Genomic DNA, 20,208 nt, shown 5'->3' with positions numbered 1-20,208 from the left:
TCAGCCAGCTCATACCCCTCAAAGAGCCAGAACCACACATTATTCCATGATCCAGCTTTAAACTGCTTTGCTGCAAAACCCCAGTAAATGAAGTATTAGAACCAATTTATTCAGTAACATGCAATGCATCTGGGCAAACAGAAGCTGAAGGGAGAAGTAGTAGATAAAAGGAAGAAAGCAAACTAAAACAAAACCAAACCCATTATCTTCTAGAGTTTATTCAAATTTCTAGTTTATGGTTTTATGCATACTAGAACTCTTATTGTACTAAAAAGCCACCAAACCTGAAATAACTAAACGAAAAAACACCAAAAAACCCCAAAACAAAACAAAAAGTATGCAAAATATAATGTGATTGGGCATTAACATATCCTGTATTTTAAATCTTTAAAATTTTTTTTCAGCTCCTTATGTGGATGAAATCCTTAAATCCTTATCTGGATTTAGGCTGAGCATTCCTTACCTTTGTTTGAAGAACCCCCAGGGTTGTCTCTCTCTTCCACAGGGTTTGACCCTTGAGAGGTATTATCCTGAGCCTCGTGTTGATGTTTCAGTCTCTGGGAGGCAGATGGAGAGTTTACCACCTCTGGGGATTCAGAATGCCACGTGGAGCTTTCTGCTGCTGGTTTCAACCGTTCCCTTGGAGTTTCCTTCTTTGGTTTGATGAATTTGACTAAGGCTCTGGCTCCAATCCAGGGGTTTTTCCTGATAAAGCAGGTTTTGTGAATGACATTCAGAAAATGCTACAAGAAATACTACCCAAAGGAGTTTACAGCTGTGCTAAAGCCATCAAACCATCCTACATTCTTATTTGTTTTCTGTCATGGATTGGTTCAAAAAAGGCACCATGAATTTCACAGTACTTGAGATCCATTTCTCTACTAAAGTCAAAATTACTTCTACAGAAATGTTTCTTCAGCATGAAAAATGTGAGAAAGACAACTGTTCCCTCTGCTAGGAATCTAAACTACACATATGGACCACATAAGACATTCTTACAGTGTGAAAAATTTCACTACAGAAACAGACCGAGGAGGAATGAAATGAAAGCTGCTTTGAAGCCTCTTTCCTAAGGTTATCAGTCAGAACTATGTATGGTGGAATTAACTTGGCTCTTTTTTGTTGTTCTTAATATAAATTTTAAGTCCCTTCTCTCCAACAGATTGGTTATCTCTTGCTCAAAGAGCAGCTCAAAGCTCCTAGTGCTGCTTAGTCACCATACTGGGAGCAAAGTGATTATTACCTAATTAATCTGGAGTTTCAGATTCTTATATTCATACAGAAGGCCCCACATGAGGCTCTATAGTCTATGTTAACACAATCTGCTCCTTCAGGGAATATCTTGCAGAGTGAGAGGGAAGTGACAAATGGAGATGACACCACCTTTACTTCAGATGAAGTTTCTGTTATCCTCAGTTATGGAATGCCCTTTCTCACCCTCACTGATCTGTACAGCACAACTGAGTCCATGTAGAACTTACTTTTTTGGAGCAGGATCATAGAACTTGTACTGATCCATTATCTTCTCTTCAAGCTTTTCCTTATGTCTCCTTAAGGCATTCAATTTATCACTGTGAGGGGGGAAAGCATATCCTGAGTCGTCTGAATGAAATTCAGCATAATTAAAAACTGAAGACCAAAAGCCACCAGAGAAAAAAGAGACTGAAATATCCTCCTATCCTGAACCTTCAGGATTCACAGTCTGTTTGAAGAGAGCAAATGCAAAGCCTACCAACCACACTGATGGGTGATTTTTGTGCAATAAAGATGAAAGGTGAAAGAACAACAGTAGATGGTGGAGCAAGATTACTAACATCTCAGGCAGAATTTGTTTGGTGGGTGTTAACTGTATTTTTTACTGATTATTCTGTTAACCTACACAGTGGAAGTTGGCAAATCTTATTTTCATTCACTCTTTCATCCTTGAACTGTCAGACACCAGGATAAACAGATCAGAGTGCATCTGAACTGTATTCAGCCTATTTCAGCAAACAATTTTTAACACTTCAACCATATAAGCCAGTACTACTACAAAACTCAACTCAGTAACTCCCACATCATCCTGATGTGCTTGAACTAAAATTCTTGGGATTAAGGACATTTTTCTTCCTTCTTTCATACCTATAAGAGAAATCTACTGCAGTAAAAACAAGATTCTTTGTAAACACACAGTATCTTTACACAGAGTATCTCACTTCAGTGTGTCAAGCTGTGCATGAAGGACACAGCAGATGTTGATGTCTGCATCCTTAAAAACAACATCAAAGCAGGTATTTCTTGAAATGCAAATGAAAAAAACAAGAGTATGAATATTTGCTGCTCTTCAGGAACCTAAATATAAAATGACACTCCTAAGACTAAATATTTGTTGCAACTTGGCTGTCTTCCAAAATCTTAAAACTCTTTCCCAACCTCTTATTTGAGAAGTACCACTGGGTTTAGCATCCCATCTTTTCTAACTGAATTTTTCACACAGGTTCACCTGTATTATTTGAGAAGAGCTGTGCTTGCCCAGGTGTTTCATGGACAACTCATTGCAGTAAGGCAACGTGGAAACTTTTTGTGCTTTCTCTCATTAACCCATCTCCTACCAAACATCCCCTTTTCTAACACATACCAAGAAGACCTATCATTCCACTGCCTGCTCTTCTAGTCCTTATAGATTATTTGTATTCTGTATTTGTCTAATTACTTCTTTAGGTTTCACAATTCAAATCTCTTTTTTCTTACATGTACTGCTTCTGTTCTTCATGATACTGCTCCTTGCTCTCCATGTTCTGCTCCAATAACATCTGATTCTGCTGGCTCAACATCTGAATCTGACTCAGGAGATGATGGTTTTCTTCTTCCAGATTTCCCTTTAGACGGGACAGGAGCTATTAAACAAGACAAATTAATCTCTCATCCACATCTGGCTTCCCTGGAGTGCACCATAATCAGGATAACACAATAGCATGGCAGCCTAAGATACAAACCTATACACTTCAAACTATATGGAGGTGTTGTTACATAGTTTGACCATCTATATACAGCATGCCATGGCAGCTCTCAACCCAAAAGCAGCAGTAGCTGGGTATCTACAGCTACTCACCTCACAGTGGTTATCCAGCTTGGTCAGAGAGATATCCATGGATTGGTGCTGCTCTTTCAGCTCATCATAGCGAGCTTGCCAACGATTCAGCTCCAGCTGAGAGTTGTTCAAGGAAGTTTTCAGCTCTTTAGTGTGTGAATGCAGCCCTTCATAGTCTGCCTTTAGTTGATTGTGCAAGAAGTTCACCCTAAACACGAGGAAGACAGCAGGCTTATGAAGGACACTTCTCAGAAATGGCCTCACATTCAAAGACCACACCATCAGTTTGCAGCTCTCACTAAACAAAGCATAGCTCCAAAGAGTACCTCCTAAGGACATTATTATTCTAAGCATTTGGTAAAATTTTAAGAAGTAGTGGTAACATTATAAGAAGTTTTAAATCTACAAAAGAATTGAAAGGAACATACATGAAAAATAAAACTGCTATTTCTTCAATACATAAGAAACACACCACAAATTTCTAAGGCACAACGTATTTAAGAGTATTTGGATATAAAGGCTGATCTATTTGGCACAAATAAAACTCACATGGTATTTTTTTTATCCTGATGCATGAAATGTGAGCATTTCAGTGTCCTGAAGTGTGAAACACTATAGTGTTGTAAGAAGATACTGTGGAGTTATTTTACACTTTTAGGTAAATCTAGAAATGCCTACAAATCATGAAGGTATAACATTAAATAACTACAAACAGATTAAGTTCTGTATCTGCTGACAGATAAGCCTGGCTCTCTGCCAGCCCTGCAATCAACATTATGCAACATCCCTATCCCTAAGAAAATTAATTAAGAACAGCAAACTTGAGAAAACCTCTGGAGAGCTCTGCACTGTTCTAAAGCACATCTGTAGCTCAACTTAAAATGTCAGTTTTAAATATGACTCAATTTGATGTGGTCTTGGCCCCTTACTTGTACCAAACAGATTCTCAAAGCACCTTTGTAGTATTAAAAAGGCTACAGGAAGGTTTTTGGGCTCTCAAGAGGGGCTCTGCCATGTGTTAACAGCCACTCACTGATCAAGAGTCTCTAAGACTGCTTTTAGTAACAGGAATGGCAGTTTTCTCTGGGCAGCAGAAAATAAACAATGGAATCTGCTAGAGCTAAAATCATACTGTGTAAAAACCATAAACCAGTGCTCCTCAAGGGAAAAGAAACAGTGGGGGGTTAGGCATTTGTAACTCAGCCTAAAGGCAAGTGCTTGGAAACAATTCATTGCAGAAAATGCTTGTGAACTGAATCAACCACGTGTGGAAGCTTATTTTGCATGAACAAAGGTCCCAGGTCTGAAGCACCAAATAACTATCTGTTGACAATACCCATGAAGTTGATAATCTTTAATATGTTAAAATTACCAAATTAACAATACTAAAACAGAGAAAAAAGGAACAGACACGTTATGAAGGTACTTCAGAGCTAAAGTAACACATTTGTGTTTTGCATCACTGACTTTCAATTGATATATATAAAACAATTTAGCAAAGGAACCATACCTGTCCAGTTCCTCCCTCAGCTTCTGATTTTCCCCAGTGGTTATTGCATTTGATCTCCTCTCCTGTTGCAAAACCTCTCTCTCAGTTTTTAAAACTAATTCCAACTCTTCCAGTTCTGCTTTGTGTTTCGTTAAACTGTTGTATCTGCAAAAGATGGAACAGCATATCCTCAGCTTGCACTTAAACATTTTTTTCTTCCTCTGGATCAAAATTTTAATAGGTAGTACCAAAATGATCAGTGCATCTTTTTTCCAGCTTAATTTATTTAATCCACATTTATGTGGTTAAACTTCTACCACAGCTGAAGAATTCAATACTATGCATGAAAATTCAGCTTAGTATACAAGTCAGCAGAGCAGACTTTGGGGCGGGGAAGCAAAGCATTTTTTAAGAAAACTGGAACACAATTGCCAGAATCTTAATTCAATTTCAGATTCTGGTCATTTAGTAAAAGCATGAAATTCTGCAAAATGAGTGGAAACCGTACCACTAAACTGGAATCCCAGTCACAAATATTTGACAGTGGCAAGAGTCCAAAACCTGACTAGAAAGGAGCTCCCAAAAAGCAACACAAAAGCAGCGCAATGCACAAGAGTCAGTTAGGTAACCACCTAACTATTAGGTTATACCCATAGGTAATAGCATCCTGCACCTGCATCTACTAATCTCCTGCATATTCCAGCCAGATGATGAAGTATCAGTGAGTTGACAGCAAAACACCTTTAAGCAGAGGCTGACTCACCTGCTTGAGCTGCTCTATTTGCTCACTAGTGAAAAAACCAAGAGCAAAGCTAGTGTTCACATCCAGGCTTCCACTATTATTTGGTTTATATAACTTGTGCACAAACCATTCATGGCAAGGAGATGGGGACAGAGAGAGGGCTGATGCCATCAGCTGTGTCTTTAATTTTGGTTTCTGGAATGCTAAATTAACCAAGGTGTGGAAGAACTTCCCTGACATTTGGCACAGGCGTGGATTAGGCAGGCTCAGCCACCCTGAGGTGCTACACCACCTGCATTCAGAAAACACTGAGGAGAACGAGGTGGACTGAAATCACAATGCAACAAGCTGTTCCCAGATTTTTTTTTTTTTTACTCTAGTGGCTTCTGTTGGAATCTGTGCCTATACACACCAGCAGAGGCCACTGGGGCCACTGGTGCAGTCAATGTCAAAAGTCACCAGCAGAGTTTTTGGTCATTGTAACAAAAGGGTACTGTCCCTAACTATCTGTGTCAGTAATGGAAAAATATTCTTCCTAACAATTTTAAAACAGAATCTAGGTAGAAGATGCAGTATTGCTTAAAAAGCTAAAGAGAACAAGCGTCATCTTCTTTCTGTGACTTTCATGCCAGCAAAAATGAATGCAGAGCACAGTTACTCTGCAGTCATGAAAACTTCAGAACAAAACCAAAACCAGCACAGACAGCACCAAATACACTGACTCCTGCCAACTTGTTTTTCTTTCAAGCTACCATTCCATTCATCCCAGGGTCAAATTACAGCCTGTCCCAAATTCCAGTCCACTGAAGGGCCACACAGAAAAGTACCTGTCTCCCAGACAAAAGCTGCTTTATGCTATTCGTTCCCAGTAACAGCAGTAGAGTTTAATTAACCTTATTTATTTGTTTTCTTGCTCCATTCAGCTCTTTCAAATTCATTTCAAATTCAATGTCCGTACAACAAATGGAAGAACCTGAAAGCAGAGGAAGGTTTCACATCCAGCTCCAAGAAGCATTTGAGACAGACTGTGTGCCAATGCAGAGTCTGAGAAGACAAACTCCAGCCAGTCCTTTGGCAGAGACCATGGCTGTCTCTGCAGAAATTGTGCTGTAAATTCTTTTGCTGCCTCTGTATGACAGGGCTACTCTGTTCATTTCTATCCCCTATGTTTTAAAGAGGGCTCCTTGGAGAGAAGCAGAATACTGGCCCAGTGTTACCAGCCAGGCCCAGCACCACAGGCTGCCACACTGAGCCTGAGGTAGACCACAGCTGCTCCCCCCAGTTATTAGGTAAAAGGTAAGAAAGAGAAGACTGTCTGCAAAATGGAAATGATTGTTCATGTCCAGAGCCCTAATGAAATCCTCAGGCAAAATCTTGTAGTAGAGATTCAGCCTGAAGTCTACAATTTGAGCACAATCTATGCAACCTGACAAGCTCTACCACCAGGGACCAGGTTACCCTTCCTGTAGACTATTCAACACTCATGTTCATTTCACTTTTTAAAGCATCAGGCTCTTGGGCAAAAGAGTTTTAAAAAGATTTTCTTATACATGCATATAGAATCCATTTTGGTGCTGACACAATCCATTCCTAGGACTGAATAAATGTAGTCCTCTTTACTCCTTTTGGCTTTTATTCCTTCTGCTGTTTTTGATAGTACTGAGACATCTTTGAAAACGCTCAGCAATGATAAGTGTGGCAAAAGGAACCCAGAAAAATAATTACCAGGCAGCATTGGTAACACAATAATACAACTCCCTGCAATAGGTAACCCTACACAGCAGGGATTCTTTTCCCAGCGTCTCTGCAGGATCAGACTCCTCCAGACTAAGCCACAGAGAAATGCTCCGGGATCTGTTAATCACCTGTAGCTACAAAGTTATTATCTTCCCTGAGTAACATACAATACCTAAAGCAATTTAAAAGTGCAGAAGAGGCCAGCCTTTCTGTGTTCGCTGAGATGGTCAGACATCTCAAAGTCAAGAAACAGCTTCTAATAGTAAATGACCTTAACATACTAACTCTCCTCTTCTTGCTAAGCCAAACCCACACATCTGTGGTTTGCTGGGCTATGACAGGCCATTTCACTGCAGTTATACACAACCCATTATTAAATTCCCACTGCAGTGTTAATACTGTGCGGACAAAACCAAAAGAGGTTTAATGAAGTTTGCTCAGGTGCAGAAATATTCTGTGGTTAGAATGCAGCAGACTGAACTACACAAACCTTTGGGACCTTGGCTGTACATGCTGTTGGACATACACAAGCTAACTGAAGTTGCTGTGGATTCTTCTAGACAAGCTGCAGTCACAGGTTCACATGGAAGTGTAATCCTGCCTTAAGCAACAGAACTATGACAATGCTATTCACCAGCAAAGCAAAACCAATCACTTTGGAGTTGTTACATGCAAAACCCATCTCCTAAACACCATACAAGAAAACTTGGGTTGCACTGAGCTGTTCTGGGGAAAATTTAACAGGTGGCGCATTCTAGCTGAATTTGGAAGTGAAATATTCCATCTTAGCAGTTAAATACCTTAGTTAAAAAGGTGTAAGAAAGCTTCTCTTATGCTACTCTTTCTCCTTTCTGCTCCCTCAGCAGCACATGATGGAGGGAGAACAAAATATGCACTAAAAAAGTAGCTTGTAGATTTTTTCTGACAGCCAAATGGAGTCCTTGGACAAATCACCTTGATAAGTATCTTTTAAGACTGATCTGCTGAGGAGGATACTGCACGCTTAGAAGTGCCAAACTCAACCTGTTCTGAATATTGAGAAGGCTACCATCTGCTCCCTGCAACACCTCTCACTAGGAGTCACATCTCAGAGAGAGAGTCTAAACTTTTAATGATTACAGTGGTGACTGAGCACTTACCTCTACAGATGACCCATTCTTTGAAAAACACTTTTTCCTTAGGCTAGAGCTGCTTAGCTTTTGGTACTGATCAAGCAAAGAAAGAACATTGGCCAACTGCCTTAACACACTGCAGTGTAGTAATCTCAGGCAAAGCCTGAATCAATGAGAACCATTAATCAGTCTGAGAAAGACTTGGTAAGCAGGAACAGTGTTTGTGTAATCACTTACAGCTCATTTAGTCGACAGCCGAGCAGCTGTCCTGTCACACAGCCCCAGTGGATATTTTAATCACAACAGTTTACTTCTGTACTTTATAAAAATCTATTGCACATTGTATTTGCCAGCTCCTTAGTCTTTGGGAAAGAAAAGTTTAGCACCAGTTTTCAGTCCCCCATCAAGGATCACCACTGAGTTGCTCTGAAACCAGCTCATGATCTTGCACAGAAATGAAACCTAAATACAAGTGTTTTGAGGAAAGTCACTGAAAAATATAAGAGAAGTTTGAGTGGTAGGCAGAGCAGCATCTTTGTAGTAGTACATTATGCAAATCATTCAATACATGCACAATTGTCTGAAAATGACTGACTAGAGATTAAACAATTAACAGTTTACTGATCTCCTATTTCAACTGAAGGGCTGAAGCAAAAGATAATGAGAACTACAAGAAAATTAGTAATACATAATTATCTAATAGTTAAATCAATAGAGCTTCCTTCAGAGAACCTCCCTTGATGTGACACAGATGCCATGAAGTTCAATGCTTGAAATTTCTCAACATACACACTACTCACATATAGTTGACTTTCTGCTTAGACTTTATACTTAGAAAAGAGACACCACACAGTAGAACTGGAGAATGTTTTTAAGGCTGTATGTTGTTATAGCACAAATCCATAAATGTGGTAGAAGCACTTAAGCTACTTCTGGCAAAGTATCCCCGAGATCCAAACCCATGTTTGCTGAATATCACCAGAGTCAGCTCTGTTCTGCCACCTTTAGAAATCTAAAATCCAGAGCTTTGCAAATATTTTCACCTAATGTCCTAAGGACAACAAGAATGACTTGGCACTTTTTCAGGGCAACAACTTTGTAATTTTTGTTTGCAATTTGAGACAATATTTAAGGCTGAAATTGTAACATAGGCACATTCGGGCGACACTATACCCCTGAGCAGTGAGCGTACCTCTCACGTAGACCTTTATGCTCCAGATCCAGGGTTTTGTGTAATGTTTTCAGGCAGCTGTGCTGATTTATTAGCCTTTCATACTCTGCAGACTGCCGTTCATGCAGTGAAGCAAGGTGTTCATGGTCCTGAAGCAATGACTCATATTCAGCTTTCAGCTGCTCCTTCTGTTTCAGTAGATTTTCATTCTCATTCTCCTTGGCTGTCTGCTGATTTTGGAGTAAAGCATTCTGGGCTGTCAGTGAAGCACTCTGGGAGCTGAGAGTTGAATTTTCTACCTGAAGTTTCACAAGTAAAAAGTAAGTATTACTTATTCACATCTGCTGGTACATACATCAAACGTTCTGTAGCAGCTTACATCCATACAGAGCTAGTCAAGAATACCTAACATGGCCTTGCCAACTTAAGACACCTATGTACAATCTGGCATCATTCTGGTATTACTGCTGGTAGTATGCACCACATAAAGCTACGCTCTCAGTAGTAGGAAAATTATCACAATAACCTCCCAACTGAAAAAACATTTACCAGAAGCTCTTGAGCCCAAAGAGCAAGATGATCTGGAATACTCACAACTCAACTGCACCTCAGACAATCATGATCAAAGTCAAAAGTTACCCCATATTTGTGTACAACTAATGAAACTCAAGTTCACCCAAACTCAATAATATAACTGCACCACGGTGTATGTGGACAATACTCCTGAAACTGTGTATGTAAGGAGTATTCCTAACAAGTCTGGTTCCAGTAGAGAGATGGTGCACTGATTTTACATCTTGCTAATAAGTCAATAACAGGTGGAAAATAAATAATGAGAACAAAAAACGCATCTCTGAATATGAGGACAAGCTTGAAAAATGAAAGTCAAACAGGAAAATAGAGCTATTCCAATACTGTCCTTTGAAACCAGTCTTTTTCTCCAAGTAAGTTTATTTCTTTTTTTTTAAGTCAAGTAATTTTAAAGAGTATCTTTTCCACTAGCAACTTTGATATTTTGTCTGAAAGTCTGAAAACTGTGATTGGAACTCATTGCTACAATGCCTACAGAGAGCTGACTTATGTCCTCTTTCCATTTCTGCCGAGCTCTTCCACAGGCATAGCATCAACACAAAAAAGCAAAGTGCAAAGCTTTTTTTCTATCAGAAGTGCAGCTTCAGGAATAACACATCTGGATTTTGCTCTAATAATTTTAATTAATTCTCTCTAAATAACCACCTTCTTGCCTATGGTAGCTACCAGACATTAGCTACAGACCAAATTTCCGTTCTAGCTTGGAGAAATTCAGACCTCAAACTAAGCTCCACCTCCTGGGCCTCATCTTTCCATCATTACATCAGCCTACCAACACAAGTATTTCATTATTAGTGGTCATCTTCTCCACACTAATCAAATCCCACCCTGGCACAGAGGCACAAGGATGTCCTGACCTGGAGTTTGGCTGTCTGTGTCTGCAGGGCAGTGTTGTGCTCCTGAAGGAAGACATTTTGCTTCTGTAGTGTCAGGATCTGATTGTTGAAGGAGACATTCTGTGTTTCCAAATGCTTTAGCTGCTCCTTAAGCAGCTGCTTCTCAGTATGCAGGGCTGCATTCTGAAAGAGAGATGGTATAGAAGGGGTGACAGGAAAAAGAGAAACAGCCGTGCTGATCGTATGAAAAGATGTCAAAGATAAGAACCAATTAGTGATGATCATTCTGCAACAAAGGCATAAAAAACCTGTTGCAGCCTCAAATGAAGGTAGGACAGATGTTACACACAGGATTCAACCCTGCAAAGATGGGACAAGATGGACACAAGACACATGAAGCACTTAAGTTCCATGCAGTCCTAAGAGACATCCAAGGAATCTGGTAGACACGGGTGCTCCAGAAAACCTTCCTTTAAGCTCAGAAGTCCAGTTTCCACCAACCCACTCAAGAGCACAAGCAAGGTCTATGAGCTAAGAGGAAAGAGGAGAATGCTTACATTCCTTTCCAGTTCAATGGCCCTGTCCTTCAGTTTCAGCAGCTCTGTGGTTGCCTCTTGGTGCCCCATTTCCAATTTCTCATTCATTTGCTGGTTGGGAATGAGCTTCTCTGCTGAATTCCTCAGTGACTTCTGAGCATACTGCCCATCCTGCTGAGTCTGCTTAAGTGCATCAAAGTCCTTCTTCACCTACACAGTCAACAAGCAACAACAGCCTTCAACACTGAGGGAACTAGAATAATGCATTAATGATGACAGGATATGTCACTCCTCTCCTGCACTGCACAATCTTTCAGAGATTCAACAATCATTACCCCACTTCACAGACAGGGAAGCTGAGACACAGACAGGTGGAAGAATCCACATCTCTTGGCCTCCAGACTCAAGCTCAGCGTCACCTAACAAACAGGCTATTCTTAGGTGAGATGTTCAACTGCAGTCTTCCTCAGCCTGTTTCCACTAAACAGGGCAGAAAAATACAGCCAGACCAACGAAAAAAAATTGGAAAACATCTACAAAGAGCAATTATCCAGGAAAATCCCTCCTAATATGTCCCAGCACAAATTTTTTTTTAATGAATTTGTGTCATTTCATAGAAAGGGAAAGAAAAAGACAGTTCAGTGAAAAACAGTTCTTAGGAAGGATATGCATAGGGAGGGGCAGAGAGAAGAACCAAGCTGCTCTCAAAAAAAAACCAACCAACCAAACCTCAAACCAAAAAAAAAAAAAAAAAAAAAAAAAAATCCCCAAACATGTGAATGTGCAGAACTGCAATGTGAAAAATTAAAATTCACTTAAGCTCATACCATATTTAGATCATTCTGTAACTGCTGGTTCAAGTTCAGGAAGTCTTTCACTTGAGCTTCCAGCATTGCAATCTTCTCCTCTTTCACAGCTAGAGTTGATTTTAGTGCTGATGCAGTTTTGCTTTCCAGAACCTTGTATTTTCTGAAAAATATGATAGCTTTCCGATGTCTGCCACTAGGATATGAGCCACCATCTAAATAGCAAACTTCACCCATTCCCAATCCCACTACGAGTTAAATTATACATGCTTGATTCTTCAGGAAAATTATTTCCTCTACACTGCTGCAGAGTGCTACTGATATATTACAGCTGGGGAAGTCACTTACGGAAAATCCAAACAATTTTAATGGAGGTAAACACCAGCACAGTTCTACAGAAATACCAAAGAGTTACTTAACTTGAAAGAAAATAAGTTTCTCTCCCCCGTAATTACACTAAGAAAACTGTTCTTATGACTCTTTTTTACATTCTTAACAAGGAGGAAGACCCACAGTTTAAAGACTCCTACAAGATGGGTATGTTTCTCTAAGTAGGTCTTACCAAGAAGCCAATATACACACAAGTTGTTGGCATTTTGTGTCCATTACTATGGCACTTAAAAAGGAATTCTTTGCCATTAGGTATTTTTCAGGCAACATCTATTTCTATTAACAGGTATCTGGATCACCAATTAGATGAAGTAATGACAGATGCTGTTTAATAGAGCATCTTATTGGTGAAAAGAACATGAAGAGAAATACACACGAAACAGCTACGCAGCTACTCTGCTGGGAAGTACAGAGCAACTACAGTAATACTGCTAGCATGGAAACTGGCGTTTCTTCCTTCTGCCCAAGAAAATGTTTTGCAAAACTTACAGTACGCTGCCAAGCTTGCCTCAGAAAAATGTGGTTTATGTCCAAAACTGTTAAGGGTAATGGCAAGGAGGCAGATGAGAACCAAAAAGAAAGGGAAAGGACTTCAGTTAGGCTGAGTCAAAAGAATGACTAGAAGAGCTCGGTTTCCTTACGTGTCATCATTGCCATTATCATCCTCCAGCAGCAGCTCTTTGTTCAATCCCATCTTCTCCAGTTCCTGGCTCAGTTTGTCCAGCTCACTAGACAACTTCTGACTCTTCAGCTTCTCCAGGACCAGATCCTGAAACAGCATTAACATGATTAGTTGCTATGCAAAGGGTGGTGGCAATTATCCTGCACTATACATTTTTTTTAAGAGTACTGTAAAATTCATTGGATTAAATCCTAGTTTCAAGTAGGTCAGCTAAAATTCCTCATCAGTGACAGCTGAGTGCAGAATTAAACTGATTGGTTTTATTTATAGGTCACTTGAAATAAATCTGCAGAATGCTTCTTTTGGCCTTTGCCTCACTCACTGTACTGAATACTTCTGCCAACACTGGCTCTGTGCCTGCCTGCTGAAGGAGGGAATGTGGAGGCCAGCAGACAACACCCCATCTCGGTGCCACACAGGGATGTGTGCAGGGCAGGGGACACCAGCAGAGGGAGTTCCCACCACTCAGCTAGGACAAAAAGCCCTGCCAGCACTGGCACACATGCAGAGAGAGCAAGAGAACTTCAGTATGGAAGTCTCTGGAGGTATAAGGGCTGTGATGTTATTACCAAGGGATTTTGTTACCAGGGTCAATAGTGAATAATGCACTGAGTTTCTGACATACAGTAAATTACTGCCCAGATTCTCAAAAGTGTAACTACATTGCAGCATAAGAGACAGCACAGCTCTGGACATGAGAGTTTGGTCACTTATTCTGGTACCTACTGATGAAGCCTAGTTTCATTTCAGTTTCTTTGGGAAGAAACTAAAGCAGAACCCAGTAAGAAGTCACACAAGGAGAAGACTTGGGGGTGCTGTACCAGAAGGTATAATGGGACAATGCTTTGCTGTTATGCCATAAAGTGGTCTGTGTGGAAATGGCCTGGGGTGACACAGTGCCAGCCTGCATTTCTAAAAAAGACTCATTATTTTTGGTGGATAGTTAAGCGTGAAGATCCCTACCATTCAAAATTCTCTGAAATACAAATACACCGCAGAGATCTATATTGCCTGTCCTTCTGCTGAAAGTTTTCGCTAACAACACATGAAGAAAGAACAAAAAAGCTACTGAAGAACTTGAAATTTAAAAAAAATCTTGAGTATCAAACAGAAGTAAGACTAGAATTTTATAAAAATATTTTGTTAAACTGTAGGTATTCAATAGTCCTCTGACATCACAAATTTAGTCATGAATTTATTCACATAGTGAAGTAAAAACCATATGGTTAAGGTCAGTGCCAGTCCAGTAATCTGTAAAGGGGTCCCTTCAATGTCCATGAAATCCTTTGGCAGAATCTATAGAAAGCAACTAAGGAAAAGAAGATGGGCTACTGTATGAGTCTGCACCACTGGAAATCTGCAGAAGTCTGGGAATGGAAAGATTATAAATGAGTCTTCTCAGAAATCATATTGTTCTATTAATTTTTAAGGCAAGTTGAACAGAAATATAACTTGGGACTGCGTCAAGTATTTCTGACAGACTTTATTTCTCCTCCTCAAAATTATACTAATGCTTCAAAAATTGAAATAAAACTAAACCTTGAAGTAAGTTATTGCTTACTGTATTAATCTTGTTCAACTTATTTACTTCATTGAGCTACTGCAGCACAACCCTTTTCCTTTTAATGCTCCTTCATAGGAAATCCTGTTTCTGGCAGGACAACAGCAGCCGGGACAGGCAATAAGAACAAGTTGTAATAATCTGAATATGCTCATAGGCCACCTTTCAGAGTGTCAGGTTCTAGCACACACATCCCCAGGCCGCCAAAGTCCTAATGCTTGGTTCAGGGAGAGATCACTGCTGCTTAGCATGCTCTCACTCAGCAGAGAAGTCTTTGGGGCAAGATGCTGTAAGGTAGCTGTAAAACAAAATCTTGGTGCAGCTGGTTTAGGCTGGCCATTTGGGATGGTTTTGTCTCTTTCAGAACAGGGATGTCAATGTGTCCTCAGCAAGTGTCAGAAATTTCTAGACCTGAGAGTCAATCTCCCTTGCTGGAGCTCTCAAGTTAGCAAGCAATTTTGTGGTGCTGATTAGAAAAAGTATCAAAGCTTTTGATTGACAGGCACCACATAAGAGCTGTTTTAAAATCTTATTCAAAGACATCATTTTGGGACTCTGTATTGTAGACACAAAGTGGAATACTGCACAACTGCACCGAGTGCAGTTCTTGGCATGTTCCACTTTCCAAGGCAACACTTTCCAGTGACTGTTGTTAAAGTTATGAAGATCTTCTGTGGGACAGATATACCCCTTTAGTACTTCACTGAGCTGGAAAAAAAAGAACCATAAAGCATATGGGCCAGTAGAATTATTTTGCTTACCTCTCTCAGTGTAGCTAGTGTTCTCTTATCAATTGTAACTTGCTTTAGGAGGTCTTTATTGTCCTTTTCAAACTCTTTCAGTTTATTAGATGAATCTCTGAATCGAGCAATTTCCTTTTCTAGTGTCTTGTTTTCCTTCTCAGCAACTGCCAACTTTACTGTACTGTCATCCAAAATAGCATCTTTCAGCTCCACTTGCTGCCAAAGCCGTTTCGTTTCTTTCTCTAGCATTTTTTTGTCTTTTTCTAGCTGAGACATTCCTTGTTCTAGGGCTTTGTTTTCCTTTTCTAACCTCTCTAGCCGTTTGGCAGAAACCTTTAGCTCTTCAAGGTTCCTCTGGAGGACCTGATTTTCACTCTCCATCCCTTGAACTTCTTTTTCCAATTCCTGGATCTTTTTACTGCTGTTCTCCACAATTTGCTGAAGTCTCTGGTTTTCAGAATTGATACTCTGATAGCTTAGCTCCAGCCTTTCTGATTTCTTGTTCATGGCTTTTAACATTTCCACATTCTTTCTTAAGTCCTCTTTCTCCCTCTCCAAATCTTTATTTTCTGCTTCTATTTGTGCCATTTTTGTACTGGTAAATCTCATGGTCTCTACCACTCTTCTAAGCTCCAGATTTTCTTCATCCAATTGCTTGTTGTCCCTTTCCAGGTCACCAAGCCGGATGGAAATATTTTGTAATGTGTCCAAGGATTTTCTTAGTTTCCTATTTTCCACTTCCAGATTGCCATTCTCTTGCTCAAGAACTTCCACTTTTTCTGTCACTATTTTCATCACTGCTGCCTTTTTGTGAGCTGTTCATTCTCCCTCTCCAGCCGGTGGAGCTCCTTCTCCATTTCTTCCACTCTTTCCACTTTTTCTCTAACCTGGTCAAAATCCTTTTGCAATTGCTTCTTCTCAAATTCCAGCTTGTTCAGTTTGCTACTTGTCTCTGTTACTGTTTCATGAAGGATTTTGTTCTCTTTTTCAATGTCTTTCACTCTTGCCTCGCTGCTGACTTGTGATCTTTGCCTCAGGGATAAGACAACTTGATTAAGGTGATCATTTTCTTGTTTAAGGTCCTTTATCTACATAAACAGTTGTGCAAATGTTATTCATCTACCTTACAAAGTGCAGCACAAATTAGTCCTAAAGCAGAGAGATGACTGTTAACACAATCATATCCATTCAATCCATGACAAATTCTCAGCAAATTACTGACTATACCCAAGAACCCAAACAATTGAAAAGAATGTTACCTCTGGTAACTCATGATTTTAATAAATTAAAAACTGTGCTACATTCCTGCTACCATCCAAGAAGGCTGGGGCAGAAGGAGAAAGCAGACAGAGGACCTTCAGAGAACACCTTGGAAAAGATGCTTTGTTACAAATCATTCTTAATAGAGGGTATCTTTCTATCTAGGTTTACCTTCATCTTTGGGACCTGAAGACTGAAATTATCTCTGGTAAGGTGCCAGGAGCCTCAGAATACTTGAAAATGTAGAGCAGTTACAGATGTCATTAAAGACACTTCCTGTAAGGACAGTACACTTACCCACTGGTCAAATTTCAGCTGATGAAACTGTAACTTAGACTGCAATTTGCATTTCATTCTTATACTAGACAACATCCACACAAATGAAACGGGCCTAGACCTGAAAAAAAAATACCTGCTCTTTTTTTAACAACTGGGAATATTTCCAGTTTTACTTCCTGCCCTGCCTTCAAACCATCTATTAATTTCTGCCACAAAGAATCTGTATTTGTTCTAACTAAAACGTAAGACTTTGTTGGTCAAGTGCGATTTCCCAGGGAGAAGTCTGGGTAAAAATCCTTCAAGATGAAAAGAAGTAATGACACAAATAAGACATTTAATAATACACAAATAAGACATTTAATCTTATTTTTACCTCAGAAAATCTTAAGAGTCTATTTTAACACAGGTTGAGAATATTCAGATCAGTCTCTAATGAACTGTGTCTGAATTTTTTTTCATTTGTCAAATTAGTACAGATGATACTTGCACAAATCTATAATTAAGAGAGTTTTCAGGCACTGCACATGAACTGCAGCACAGCAGTAAAAGCTGACAGGCAATTAACATGTCAGTCCAGAAGAGGTAAGTACTTTCTCAGCATCTCTTTTAAATAGAGTGAAAAGGCTGGGTGGCTAAAGAACCTCAACCAAACCAATCACGCCATACAGGTCGTGGAAGACCAATCTTCAGCAACAAAATGGGGATTTACTTGCACATCCTAAAACTAGATGGTATTCCATTTACTAAGATTCAAGGGCTTTTTCCCTTCAAGGTGGAATGTCTGTTCATATAACAGCCTGAAGATCCCCTTATGGTAACAAAAGCAGGAATCAGCAAAACATGATGGGCTTTTACACCTGAAGAAGCTTTTAACCTAGATTAGAACAAGTTCAACCTGCACTTAATAGCTCTCAAATTGCCTTATCTCCCTGAGAGAACCAGATGCTCTAAATGGCATCACTGAACTACCATTACTGAGCACATGTTGTTATATTACAATTGAGAAGTTCGCACCTCTCTGTCTTTGTCGGCTTTTAGTCTCCATGACAACTTGTAGCTGCTCTTTATCTTTTATCAGCTCCTCACTCAAGGTCTCCAAATCTTGATTGCTTTGCTTCTCTTTTTCAATTTGATTTTGCAACTTCTCAATCTGTGTGAAGAGAACACACCAAAACACATCAATCACAGCTGGACACAAGGACTGTTTGCACTTTAAGTCATTTTGAAGACCACAGAGAAATGAGATGGAGACTAAGGCTGAGAGATTAAATCCCTCTCTTCTGCAGTCCCAGAGGAGGAAATGGACTATCTTGTTTTTCTCAAAGTGCAAAGAATCTTCTTCATGCCTTTTAAGATCAGAGCATATAAGGCACAGCAGTAAGAAATGCCTAGTTCACCTGCCTGCTGAATGCCCTGTTGTGCTCCTATCAACGATTAAGTTTCTGGTGCTCCCCTTCCTAAGGGAACTTGCCTCCTCCTGCCTCTCCATCACTGATGGCCTTACCCTACCAGTGAATACAAAGTTATTAGGACGTTTAAGTGAGCAACTGCACTAAAAGACAAAACACCAATCTAGAACAGGAACAGAGGAAAAACACTAAAGCACTGGAGTGACCAAGTTTATGCTCCAACTCCCTGTGTTCTGCTGGCCCTCTTTTCCCCAGCAGGAGACAATACTGCATTTGAAAGACTTGTGAATAAGGCTCCAGTCCTACAACAAAATTTTCTTACTTACTAATTTTGAAAGTTGTATTTGTAATGCATGAAGAACAGAAAAGCAGTAGCTCTTCAGTACTTTCTAAGAACAAGAACAAGAGGTTCTGGGAACTACACTCTCGAAGTCAGGGAATAATTCCTTTTTAAGCTTGCAAAAAGTACTGTAAGCACCTACAGCTCTGCACAAGTATCAGCTCATTTTTGTTTTGGTATTATCAACTCTGCCAACAGTGAAAATGTCAATGAAAGGGGTATTAAACCTAATTCTTACAAGTGGGAAATAGCTGGAGGCTGGACTCTGCCTGTGTCAACACACCCCTCATTACAGGAAGTGTTTAAACAAGCAGGGGCTGCCCAGATTGGAGATAAGGAGGGCTCAGCAGTCAGAAATGTAACCATGTGGAGGTTCATTGGTCTCAAAGGAGCTGTTCAGAGAAGGCTGCAACAAACTCAGTAGCTCAGCAACAACTGATCTTCATCGGCACTTCCCAGGAAACTGGAGGCAAGTCAGACGTTACTGTTTACAGCTCTTTTCAGTAAGTCAGAAAGGCAGAGACAACAGACAGGTTGCTTGGACTGCTTCTAGTTGACTGTGCCTGAACTAAGGGTTTTCTACCACTAGCTCCTCTGAAAACCTTGTAAGGAAGGAAAAAAAAAATGTATGTGACTTTTCCTTTGTAGTATCTCCTCTTGTACTACCTGAATAATCTTGTTTCAGCTACATGATCCCACCAACCACTAGATCAAGATGAACAAGCATATTCAAACAACAAATTTGAAAGTCTCAGACAGTGATGAAAGCTCAGTTAAAAGACTTCAGGATTTTACTATGGATTAAAGACAAGATTTTACTATGGATATCTCAGGAAAGTTACCAAAAAAACCCCAAAGAACCCAAACATTTGAGAAAAATACTTCTTTATCTCTTGTCCTCTAACTTACACATGCTTGACTTTAACAGCCCTACAGAGCTCTCACACTCTTCTCTGCCCACTGTAGTGAACATTTAGCAACAATCAGAGACTTTGCCTATTATTTCCCCTGGCACACCTTGCTGTATTCTAATTGAGGGGAACCACAACTGTTGGCACCAAACAGTGCCATAACAGGAGGTGCCCACAAAGAATCTGCCTTGGGCAAAGCCAGACGTTGACCACAGTTGTTCAGGTGATTTAAATTGCTGTACACCACAGGTATCTGCTTTCGATGCCTCCATCTCTAATTTTAGGCATGTAAATTAGAGCTGCACTGAATTACTTATACATAGCAGGTCATATATGGAAGCATGGAAGGAAGATTAGAGTGAACTGAATCTTTGCAGTTTTCCTTGTTCACGAAAGAAAGAAAAGAAGCAGAACTGATCTCAACAAATTAATCTCTCCAGAAGACTGAATGATCCAGTGCTGGATACTGCTCTCCTTGGCAGAGAAATGGGCCTGTTACAATCTAGGAATCCAGGAGCACCATTTCATACCTAGGTGCTTTCT

At 39.9% G+C, this 20,208-nt stretch overlaps 1 protein-coding gene across 1 annotated transcript in view; it reads right to left on the bottom strand.

Annotated features, from left to right (window-relative positions):
• Window positions 1-20,208, bottom strand: part of CCDC88C (coiled-coil domain containing 88C) — a 95,513-nt gene that overhangs the window by 10,634 nt on the left and 64,671 nt on the right. The window contains 14 exon segments of the mRNA XM_066321920.1: window positions 464-705; window positions 1,482-1,571; window positions 2,731-2,876; window positions 3,092-3,278; window positions 4,581-4,724; window positions 9,343-9,620; window positions 10,770-10,931; window positions 11,306-11,494; window positions 12,112-12,253; window positions 13,122-13,249; window positions 15,485-16,278; window positions 16,281-16,554; window positions 18,020-18,041; window positions 18,043-18,155. Of these exon segments, the coding sequence (XP_066178017.1) occupies window positions 464-705; window positions 1,482-1,571; window positions 2,731-2,876; window positions 3,092-3,278; window positions 4,581-4,724; window positions 9,343-9,620; window positions 10,770-10,931; window positions 11,306-11,494; window positions 12,112-12,253; window positions 13,122-13,249; window positions 15,485-16,278; window positions 16,281-16,554; window positions 18,020-18,041; window positions 18,043-18,155 (2,911 nt within the window).

This window comes from Sylvia atricapilla, chromosome 6 (assembly GCF_009819655.1).
Source record: "Sylvia atricapilla isolate bSylAtr1 chromosome 6, bSylAtr1.pri, whole genome shotgun sequence".
NCBI lineage: Eukaryota > Metazoa > Chordata > Aves > Passeriformes > Sylviidae > Sylvia > Sylvia atricapilla.
The sequence above is the reverse complement of the archived record's forward strand: the minus strand, read 5'-3'. Positions and strand labels throughout refer to the sequence as shown.